The sequence below is a fragment of the Osmerus eperlanus genome, chromosome 22 (assembly GCF_963692335.1).
Source record: "Osmerus eperlanus chromosome 22, fOsmEpe2.1, whole genome shotgun sequence".
Lineage (NCBI taxonomy): Eukaryota > Metazoa > Chordata > Actinopteri > Osmeriformes > Osmeridae > Osmerus > Osmerus eperlanus.
This window is the reverse complement of record NC_085039.1, coordinates 10,748,880-10,759,790: the sequence shown is the minus strand read 5'-3', so window position 1 is coordinate 10,759,790 and position 10,911 is coordinate 10,748,880. Positions and strand designations below refer to the sequence as shown.

The 10,911-nt window shown below is 44.2% G+C and overlaps 1 protein-coding gene across 2 annotated transcripts; it reads left to right on the top strand.

Moving 5' to 3' along the window:
• The first annotated feature begins 3,994 nt into the window (after positions 1-3,994).
• Positions 3,995-9,197, top strand: fgf8b (fibroblast growth factor 8b). Of its 2 annotated transcripts, XM_062448601.1 has the most exons (5): positions 3,995-4,723; positions 4,803-4,839; positions 5,523-5,706; positions 7,796-7,902; positions 8,255-9,197. In XM_062448601.1, exons 1-5 carry the CDS (start codon positions 4,665-4,667, stop codon positions 8,549-8,551), a joined length of 684 nt encoding a protein of 227 aa, XP_062304585.1. In that variant the 5' UTR covers positions 3,995-4,664; the 3' UTR covers positions 8,552-9,197. The 2 variants fall into 2 exon arrangements, with proteins under 2 accessions (XP_062304585.1, XP_062304586.1); XM_062448602.1 differs by lacking the exons at positions 3,995-4,723; positions 4,803-4,839 and adding an exon at positions 4,884-5,312.
• Positions 9,198-10,911: the final 1,714 nt, after the last annotated feature.

Genomic DNA, 10,911 nt, shown 5'->3' with positions numbered 1-10,911 from the left:
AGAGGCAAAGGGCCGAACCTGGGGGCCGGCAGCAACTTTCTACCTCATTGCTAAGCACCTCACCCCACACGCACACCTCCTCTTCCACTCTCTCCTCCTCCACCATCTCTTCTGCCATCACCTCCTCCGTCTACCGATGTTCTCTAGGAGCAGGGTTTGACTTCCCCAAACTCGTGTCCGTTGGTTTTAAGCTCTGGCGAGGTCTTAGGTCTGTTGTCGGAGGGAAGAGATACCGTCCTGCAGATGGAGGTCCTCTCGCAGCTTATGTGCTGTGCATTTGCGTTGTTAGACGAAGGTTCCTGTAACATGCGCTTTTTTTTTCACCCGCAATTCCCGACAAGCTGTTACTTTATGGGCAGTTAGACTTTGGTGTAATATTGTTGAGTGAGCCGCTCCAAGTCTTTATGCAAACAGATTACTTTTATGACAAAATGGGGTCCAGTTAATCACTTCTTAAGCACAGAGGTTGATCCCAGACGGTCGTTTTCACACAGAGACGCACATACACACACACACACCCACACACACACACACACAGTCGTTCCGCCTAAACAGGAGTAAGTACTTCAAGCATGGCAGTTTTGGAAGCATTTGATGTGAACGTCAATTTAGTTTTCCAAGTTTTTCCGAAATTTCTTCTTCGTAATCTCAATCTGTTCTAGTCCACTGGTAATCTCTCTGGCCAATGATGTAAAGCGCAGTCATTAAAACAAACCTTATGTTCTGGGAATCGAATAACAATTAGTTGGGAACCCAACCTAGATATATTGCAGGTTAAAACATTATGGTGCGGTCAATGGAGCGTTTCTGCTTCACACTGTTAAAACAACAGACAGGAGACCCAGTTAGAACTCATCTCTCGACCGAGAAGAGTTTCTTTTTCGGCGGCGTGGTTTGAAAAACCCACAGAGGTTTAGGTGGCGAGTGACAAGGCCCACAGATGACACAGAGAATCCTCTGATTCCCACATTTTCTTTCCACACTGGAATCCTACTCTCCCCTGAACCTTTCTTTCTTTCTCTTCCACCATCTCTCTCTCTCTCTCTCCCCCACTCTCGGTCCATGTCGCTCGTTCTTTTTTCTTTTTTTCCTCCTCTTCTATGGTGTCTACCTTTCCACTGCCTCTGCCTTATGGCGGTGTGTGTTTTTATGTCTCACATTAGCTGGACGGGAATAATAGCGGGGTGAGTGGTAGTCTGCTCAGGGTCTCTTTCAGACGTTCAGTCACTCCTCCTCTAAGAATAACCAACGTTCGGCCTTGCCAAAAACTCCCTCTCTCTCGGTCCCCTCTCTCTCTCTCTCTCTCTCTCTCTCTATCTCTCTCTCTCTCTCTCTCTCTCTCTCTCTCTCTCTGTCCCTCTCTTTTCTCTCTCCCCCTGTTGTGGCCTGATGTCTCTGGTCTTCGTACCTTGCTGGTACCAGGCCTTTGTTTCAGGGGCTGAGATCCAAATGTAAAAAGCAGCATGGGCTACAGGGACCCAAACACAGAGCGGGAGAGGGGGGGTGGGGGCGGGGGGGCGGAGGGCGGGAGAGAGAGGGAGAGGGGGGAGAGAGAGTAGAGGGGAGAGGGTGAAAGAGAGGGGGGGAGAGAGAGGGAAAAGGGGGAGAGAGAGTGAGGGGAGAGGGTGAAAGAGAAGGGGGGGTGGAGAGAGAGGGAAACGGGGGAGAGAGTGAGGGGAGAGGGTGAAAGAGAAGGGGGGGCGGAGAGAGAGGGAAAGGGGGGAGAGTGAGGGGAACACGAGGGCGGTGAGGGTCCAGAACTTGGAGCCGTTTCAGCACCGCAAACCTTCTCATACTCGTTAGAGCGAAGCCAGAAAAGCTCTGAGTCACTAGAGAACACCGTTTAGCAGCAGTCGATAGGTATGTGAAACGTCGCATAAAAATGATGGGGCTTCAGAAATGCATTTTTGTATTTTTTTTTAAGAGAGTGTTTCAAGTAACAGTCGCCTCTCACTCCTAAAGCTGGAGGGGAACGATATCCAAACCTGTCCGGCTGGTCACCTCAAGTCATTTGGGTTAAATTTGTCCTTGGAGGGGAAATTGTAGCAATTGCAGGTAGCTGTTGGATGATGTTATGGGAGTTGAAGAGGCCTGTCTGTTGAGCGGGCCAGCCAGACAGCCAAGCAGGAAGAACCGAGGGACACCAGGGGATGAATAGCCAACTCTTACTTTGGTCAGAAGGGAAGAAAACATCCAAACATTCAAATGTGAACCAATGGCCAGCGGCAAACATGAATTCAGACTTCATCTTTTTCTCACCCTCATCCAAATTCCTGGATACAGTACTAGAACAGTGACCTAAAAACCATTCATGTCAACTGTGTCCTGTGTTCTATATTCAAAATGTTGCTCTGACCATAATCGGGAATGAGTGCTTCTAATACAAACCCAGGACACATTCAACATATTCATAAGAACTACAGTAAACGTTGTTGACGGTTCAAGTTAGGTCTAAAAAGGGTTTTAGATGAGGTAAGAAGGTCTAATAGACTACAGTTCCCAGAAACCACATAAGCCCAGCATTGACTCCTGGGGTATTGAAATGGCAGCCTAGGTCCTTCTGTCCTTTGTCAAGCTGTGTGGTGTTCCAGAACGCCCTTCCAGAGTTCCAAATTAGTAAATTTGTGACTTTGCGTTATTGAACACTCAGCCCATGTAATGTACGTTGGAGAGGTCAATCGTGATATACTCTCGCCCCTTGATAAAGAATACTCAAGAGCCGCAATTAGCACGGCTATCAACATGTGGGTTTTGTATCTTGAACTTGCGCTTGCCGTTTCATAGAGGTCGACGTATGCCAGAACAAAGTGTTGAGTCGTTCCAGGTGGCAAAACCACTTGTTGCAGTATCCCTCTGGAACTAATAAGGTAGGTACATTTTCACCCTCTAAATCCCTAACATTGGCTGAAATGACTGATTTACTGCGAAAGACTTTAACTGAATTCAAATAATTACATTTTTTACACTTGGAGCAGCTGCTCCAGTGAGCAGGCTGGGCGGAGAAGGGAGTAGGCCTCCACTCAGCCTTGCCATAACCTTCCCAGGATCACCACATCTCACACTGTTCTGTATGGTTGGGTGTTCTCCATGGCATGTCATCTGTCAGGATTGAAAACATGCCGTATCGCTATGGTGGTGATAATTCTCACGGTGATGAAACCTCCCAAACTATACGTGAAACGCTGCAATCCTACGACGTTCCGCGCCAAACATGTGCGAGTACAAACGAGATCTTAACATACTGTACGTGTACTTCAGATCAAATCGAGGCAGCTGGGTGATGGCACATTGACTGTGGGTGCGAGAAACCGTTTGTATCCAAAAGCTAAAGCCCCTGGATGTAATATATGTGAAAACCATTCAGTATCACACATACACATGGAATCCATATTACTTACATATGTAAGATGAAAAAGTACAACATGGCCGGTCCATCTGGGCTATGAAACAGACTCTAGCCTGTGCAGAGGGAATAGGTGAATGTAGCTGTATATTTTCTAAAGTAGATGCCAGGGAAACACACTTTTCCATGTGAATATTCTTTACTGAAACATACATTTGTGAGTGTGGGATTGGTGGATCTTAAGAACAATTTCCTGAACTGGAAATCTATCTCTTTAATACCAAATGTCATTATTTAGGATGATTAATTTGGGAAAGTATATTGGCACTTACAACTGACTACGTCCATTCAGGATTTTTTGCAGACATATAGCTTTGGTTAAAACACACCAAAGTCTTACATACAAGTGAATAACTTCAATTGGAAGACATGTGAATAATTAATCAATCTAATTAATTTACTTCATGACTGCACCAATTCCTTCTCTAGTGAAGTACCTCGAACAGGTCAGGTGCAGATTAATTTCTCGGACTGTTCTGTTCCAAATTGGCTCGTGGAGCATACTATGTGTCCCACACAAGCCCCGCCTGCTCTCCGCGAGGATATTGCTTTACCCGCAAGTGAAAGTATTTAAATGTAGATGGAGGGAGACCCGCTAGTCGGGAGTAAACTGGACCACAAGAAAAACACGTGTGGGAGGGAGGTTGTTTGACATTGGGAGTCCCGCTATTCAAACCGTATTCGTATTTACTTGTGTGAGACAATAACCAATGGCTATGCTTGCATAGCAAACATAAACGTAAACCAGCCTTTTCTAATTTTTTTTGTCAGAATCTTGTTTTTATTAAGTCTGCCGTTTGGGTGGACTTAAGTTGTACAGCTGATGCGTAAAGGTCCGTGGGTAATTACATTCAGCTTCGTCGCCGCATTATGGATTTAATAGAATACCCTAATCAAAATGCTGTGGGGACGGACCTTTCTTGAATAGCATTAACCAAGACCTTCAGTTCTGAAGGGATGATTGACGCAAGTGGGAACTGACGGGATTTAAGGAATAACGGTGGTCGTTTGATGATAGAGCTCCTTCTTTCTGTGGGACTGTTTAATTTTGGATGACCCCCTGAACGTCTTTAAAACCTCTAGACTTTTTATTGTGAGGCTGTCAATGAGTAAATCCTACCTGGAGCCGTCAATTCGGGATCTCTCAATCGCTGGGGCTATCAATTTTCTATCTGTGACAGGAGGGGAATAAAATGATCTGAAATTCCCGTAGGGATGGACTGTATTTTCAAGAGAGTCCTGCAATAGAACAGTGGAATTCATGAAGGAATATTTGACTTATTTCAAGATGAGGGTTAGAGCATCAAGATTAGGATATTTGTAAGTAACGTTTTCCTTTAGCTGAATTATACATATTCAGATGTGTGGAACTTATTAACGGTGTTCTCCTCGTTTTCAGGTTACTTCAATTCACTGCGCTTTGCCTTTACGCACAGGTATGAAGTTGCACGTTTTATTATGTTTTCAAGGCAATAAACGAACAATTATGTTTTCAGAACCATTTGAAATAGTTTCAGTCCATTGACAACTAAATAACAAATAACACCATTTATACGCTCATTGACATCCCTCCAGGTTTGCATTTCTGCAATAAAAGTGTAATAACAATGAAAACATTTTATCATCAGTTCGAAGCTAAGTTGGCAACTATTCAAACATCTTGAAAAGACGTAAACGCGAGCCGAAAAGGTAATTGTTAAAACATATGTGGATGGCGTATGGCTGAATTGAAAAAGAATCGTTAAGGGAAATAGTCCGGGGAGACAGGGGTGAAAGATCAGTCGTGGTAAAACAACCTATCTGAGGGATGTCATCCCGCGCGAGGACAGCGGGCTCGCTGCTTGCATTTCCCCGAACTCCTTTTCTTTTTTGTTAATGTCATAATGTGCCCCATGCTCATTGACATAATGTTAGTCTGTTGTTTATTTCACTGTCATTATAGATACATAATGCTAGTCATTTTGGCCGATTTGTTTATAATTTGCCTTACATTACACATAACTAGGCCTAACTGTCAGGTACACAGACCTCAAGGCACTATAAAGAGGGTAGTTTTAAGTGTAGTTTTTGGAACAGGCCAACTCTACCTTCATTCCTTCGCCTTTATCTTATTCAACAGAACACTGTGCAACAGTCACCTCCTAATTTCAAGCACCATGTAAACGAACAGAGCAGACTTTCCGACCGGATGAGCAGAAGGTTGACCCGAACCTACCAGCTCTACAGCCGAACCAGCGGCAAACATGTTCAAGTCCTGGGAAACAAGAGAGTCAACGCCAATGGAGACGATGGCGCAGTTCACGGTAAAATGTTTAACTAACTACCTTCAAATTTAAGCCACACAGACTACATATTATCAGCCTAATACGTAAACAAAGTGGTGGGGTCAAAATGAATGCAACTGTTTTAGAGGAGATTTATTATTCAGGGAACGTCAATGTAATGTCAAGGCCTACTCTCAGTTCTTTGATAGGCCTAGGCCCTAAGGTTTGAGGGCATGGGATATGATAACGTAGGCCCAGCCTACTCTGTTTAATATGGCGATTGTGGAAATGGGAACTTACTTGGAATATACTTTGCTGTTATGAAAATGATTGTCGTTGCAAACCCACTCGTGATATCTTCAAAATGCATCAGAATGCCCAAAGAGGCGGCCGTGAAGAAATATACATTTTCTGTAACCTACAGACTAGCCTACCTATTTTTGACGGCACACTTGTTTTATATTAGCTTCAAATTAGCTAATGATTTACACGTCATTGAGTGTTGGTGGGAAACAAAATATAGGTGATTAAAATAAGGAAGCCATCGCTCTTTATGTCGTGTCATAAATAGTTCATTAGGCCATCTATATACAAAATAATATAAAAATGCTAGTAATACATTCAAAAAAATATATATTCTAGCTTGCATTTAATGGGTTAAAATAATTATCTACACCATTGACGAGAATTCCACAAATTTGACGAATCTCATTCAAAAACATTTTTATGTATTTATTCAGCTATCCATAACAGTAGGCTAGACTACTGAATGACCGCAGAAACCACAGGGCTTTTTGGAGCGCACCGGGAAATCTACAGAATTAGCCAAGAAGAACAATTAACAGTAAATCTTACTCAGCGTGGCTTCAATTAATGGCTTTATATCCAGAGAGCATATGTATTTAGCAAATGTGGTGGTGAAGGTTTTTGCATATAACTCTTCAATACAAACACCTGTTTTGATGGAATCTAACCAGCAAGGACATTTTTTTCTACTCCCACCAGGGGGAAAAATGACAACAAAATGTTAAAGGGAGCAAATTCCTGTCACCAAAGTATGTTGGTGTGTCTAGCCATCTTTCCACGGCCGCCACCATCCCATCCACCTCTTAGTGCCTGCTCCGTGCGTTTTGGAGGGTCATTTTACGAGGAATTTTCATTGCTTTACAACTCAATGTATGACTCAGTTTATAAGGAGCGGTGAAGTCAGCATCTTCATTTTATCCCTTCTTTTGCTGTTCCTAGTCTCCCTCTCTTGTGTGCTCCCTTTGTCTTTTCACTCTTTCCTCTGCCTAACGTGTGCACACCCACATGCGTGTACACACACACACACACACACACACACACACACACACACACACATACATACACACACACACACACACACACACACACACACACACACACACACACACACACACACACACACATACATACATACACACACACCGCCTTTTCCTAGCCACAGAGTGCATGTCCTGAGTGGGTGTCACTCTTGTAGCAGGCCCAAATCTGACCAGTGCTCTGTGCTTGTGGTGGTGTCCCTGCCCACAGAGTTCTCCCTCTCTCCCTCCCTCTCTCTCTCTCTCGCTCTCCCTCTCTCCTTTCTCCTCTCCCTGCATCACAGCACAGCTTTTACAGGCCCTCGGTGACAATGGCACTGGGTGAAAACCAAGTCACTCGCCGCTGTTTCAAAACACTTCTTGCCAAAAGGATCATGCTTTATTCATTGCATAACTGCCCCTCTCGTATGGGTTAACATTGTAAACAGGGATAATCATTAAGGGTCCAGCAAAGTCATAGGCCGTGAAGCTATAAAGTATCCACATTTTTAAGCCAATCATTACTAAGACTTTGCATCCCTTCTGATGTCATCACAGCAAAATGGAGCCTGTGCAAAGTCTCATAACCAATAGCTGGTGTTAGTCACAATGCCAAAAACTACAGTATTTCCAGCATGATGGGGTTTAGAAAATCTGTAGGTCAGCTCTCATGCCGTAGTACTACCAACCGTGTCTGTGCCCATCCAAAAAGCTGCAAAAGGCCCAAAACATGGGCCTTTTGCAGGCCCGATTACTGAGCAGTTGAAGGAATTGTGATCATTTGATTCTGGATTTTTGTTCCGCAGCCAAACTGGAGGTGGAGACGGACACTTTTGGGAGTCGCGTTCGAATCCGAGGCTCAAAGACGGGATACTACATCTGCATGAACAAGAGGGGCAAGCTCATAGGAAAGGTAAAGATGGGCACGTTTGTGCGAGAGCAGTTGTGACCATGACTGTGAATGCAAACCTGTGGAAAACAGTTTGGTGTATCCTGTGTAGGGGTGGGGGTGGGGGGGATTTATAGGAGGCATGATTCGAGGGGAAAACTTTGACTGTGGGATTAGCCTGTATATCCCTTTGGAATGATTGATAGGCCATTTACTTGTCAAAACAATATTTTAACATCTCCTGAGACTTACCCAAACATTCCCCTACTCCTCTCTCTCTCTCTATCTCTCTCTCACACACACTCTCTCTCTCTCTGTCTGTCTTTTTCTTTCTCACTCTGCCTCCCTTTCTCTCCCTGTTCACCATATTCTGCAGAGGAAGGGCCGGGGCAAAGACTGCATCTTCACAGAGATTGTTCTGGAAAACAACTACACGGCCCTCCAGAACGCCAAGTACGAAGGCTGGTACATGGCGTTCACACGCAAGGGGAGGCCCAGGAAAGCCTCCAGGACCAAGCAACACCAGAGAGAGGCCCACTTCATGAAGCGACTACCCAGAGGACACCTCCTTGGAGACAGGAGGCCGTTTGATGTCCTCCCTGTGGCCATCCCTGTCCACCCCCTGAACAGGAGGACTAAACATTCCCATCACCAGCGCACAGGAGGCCACTGAGGCGGAAACCTATAGGAGATAACCATAGAGGAAGAACTTTCAAGGGGAGATTCGTAGAGAAGGAACCATAGAGGAAGAACTTTCAAGGGGAGAATCGTAGAGAAGGAACGTTAGAGGAAGAACCACTGCAGGGAGAAAAACATTCCCAACAACAACAAAAAAGATATGTCTTGCCAATCACCACGTTATGGCTTCTTTGCAAAGGACTTGTTTTGTAAAGTTTTGTACTGGATCTGTATCTAAACTAAGAGTATCTAATCTGGTAGTTGTTCCACGTTAGACAGAGGTGTCTGTAGGCAGAATTTTATGTTCAGAGGACGATTTTAGTGCAAGAGCACTCAATGAGATTTTAGTACATGGACACCTTGGGGTTTTCGATAACCCCCTCAGCTAAGGGGAATGTTATGAGAGAGACTGTGGTGAGGCAGCTATCTTGGGATTGTCATGCGGTTGCAAACAGCTAGCTGACAATCGATCAACATTTTGCATTTAGGTAAGGTTTTTTTGTGCATTCATTTTTGTTAGTCCGAATCTTTCTTTTCTACATATATGAATATATTTTTTATTTGTAAGATTTGTAAAATACTTTAAACGGAAATATTTATTGTAGAGTGTATATTAAAACCACTAAAGAATTTGGAGTCAACCCGTTTGGCCTGATTTCCTCTTGGTCATTTTGTAATGGAAAGTGTATAGCATCGCATAAAAGGGGGGAAAGGAAAAGAAAAAAGAGAAGGAAAAAAAAGAAAACCTGTTGTTGTTTTTTCTTCTAGCTGGAGACCCAGATAACTGAGGGGCAATATCTGTGACAGGCTACTGAATTCAATGTGCTCAGCAAGTGAGACTTTGGTCTGAATGGGGAAGGGCTATGCATTAAAAGCGATGAGGTCAGCCCACCATTTTGGCTGGGACAAAGGTTTACCACCATGTAGTTGCATTTCTCACGATCGCACACCGTATCCCTCTGATCAAATGGGCTCTTTGTGGGACCTCATATAAAAGGGCATGTTGTACAATAGTGGGTTCGAAGAATAACACGAGGCGGGGTCAGTTATCAAGAAGAAGCCAGTCACACAGAGGAGGGGTGGGATGGAGGGAGGGATAGATGGATGTATGGGGTGGGGGTGGAGGTGGTGGGGGGGTAGAAAAAGCAACCAGAGTTCTATGTGGCAAAATGTGGCACCAACTGAAAGGGGGGACGGGGGGACGGCTGGGAAGAGGCATTGGAGAGTGAAAGGGGGCCGAAAAGAAGGTCTCTTCCCAGAAGCAGCTGAGCATGACCGGCGGAGGCCAATCGACGGGGGAACAGAGGAAGACCCTGAACAGAGTACAGGAAAACCCCAGCGCCTCTCATACTGTCCACCCTGGACGTCCAATCAGAATGTGTTGGTTTTGTTAAGGTCGGAAGGATGTGTATTAAAGGTTTTCACTTCCACCAGCTCTGAAGATGTTGTAAAGCAGCCACTTAAAAATAGATTGATCACAAATAGAGGCTAACACAACAATACTTCAGCCTGACAACGTGAGTTGTACTAAAACACTTGTGATAGAATCCTGTGAAGAAGTGTTCTAAGTACAGTTTGTACTACTGCAAACATCCGGTTAAGGTTATCCTTGAGTGCACAATGCATTAAGCTCTGTTCCATATTTGTCTAATAGTTTCCTGTTTTTTTTGTAGAGGAAGACTCAATATCAAATCTATTTATCAATCTGGAGACAGAAGACAGTGTCTGAGATGTTTTGCTGTTTGTGGTTCTGACTTCGAGACCTTTTTGAACTGTCTTTTTCCCCGTCACCCGTACACCCAGAGCACAATGGTGAGAGTGACCTGTGGTTTTGTCTCCGCCTCAAGCACTTGCTCACTTGAGGTTTGGCACGTTTGGCAATGAAATGGAAGGGATCACAAGGTTGAAGGAATCTATATTTAAAATGGCATTGTTCCTTTTAAAACAGCATTGTTCCTCTTCTAGCAGTGTCTAAATGGGTCTGAAGGAACAGTATTTTTGTTTTTATCACAGACTGCCCTCGCTATAGAAGCTGACAAATAACCCAGCGTTATCGATCGGATCCATTTATCTTTTACTTTTAGTCTTATATTTGAATGTAAAGAACTCGATGAATCCCCAGAAAAGCTACTTACTGTCGTTATACTACCACACCAACATTAACATACACATCCAGTCTAAAGCTATTTAAAAGCATGGACATGTATTTCAATACAGTATATCAAATATGGTTTATGTGTGAGTAGCTAGAATTGCACTGTTTAGTGAACCCCCATAGTAATCCTAACTCATGGGGCCAGTCCAACTAGCCAGCACTGACCTGGCCAGGCCTGGAGTACAGGCTTTCAGGGTGGC

Bases quoted from the DNA above. Each gene is read 5' to 3' on its own strand.
- fgf8b (XM_062448601.1), top strand. From the start codon at position 4,665: ATGAAGGAATATTTGACTTATTTCAAGATGAGGGTTAGAGCATCAAGA. The intron at 4,840-5,522 runs GTATGAAGTTGC...CTTATTCAACAG, and splicing joins CGCTTTGCCTTTACGCACAG to AACACTGTGCAACAGTCACC. The intron at 7,903-8,254 runs GTAAAGATGGGC...CATATTCTGCAG, and splicing joins GGGGCAAGCTCATAGGAAAG to AGGAAGGGCCGGGGCAAAGA.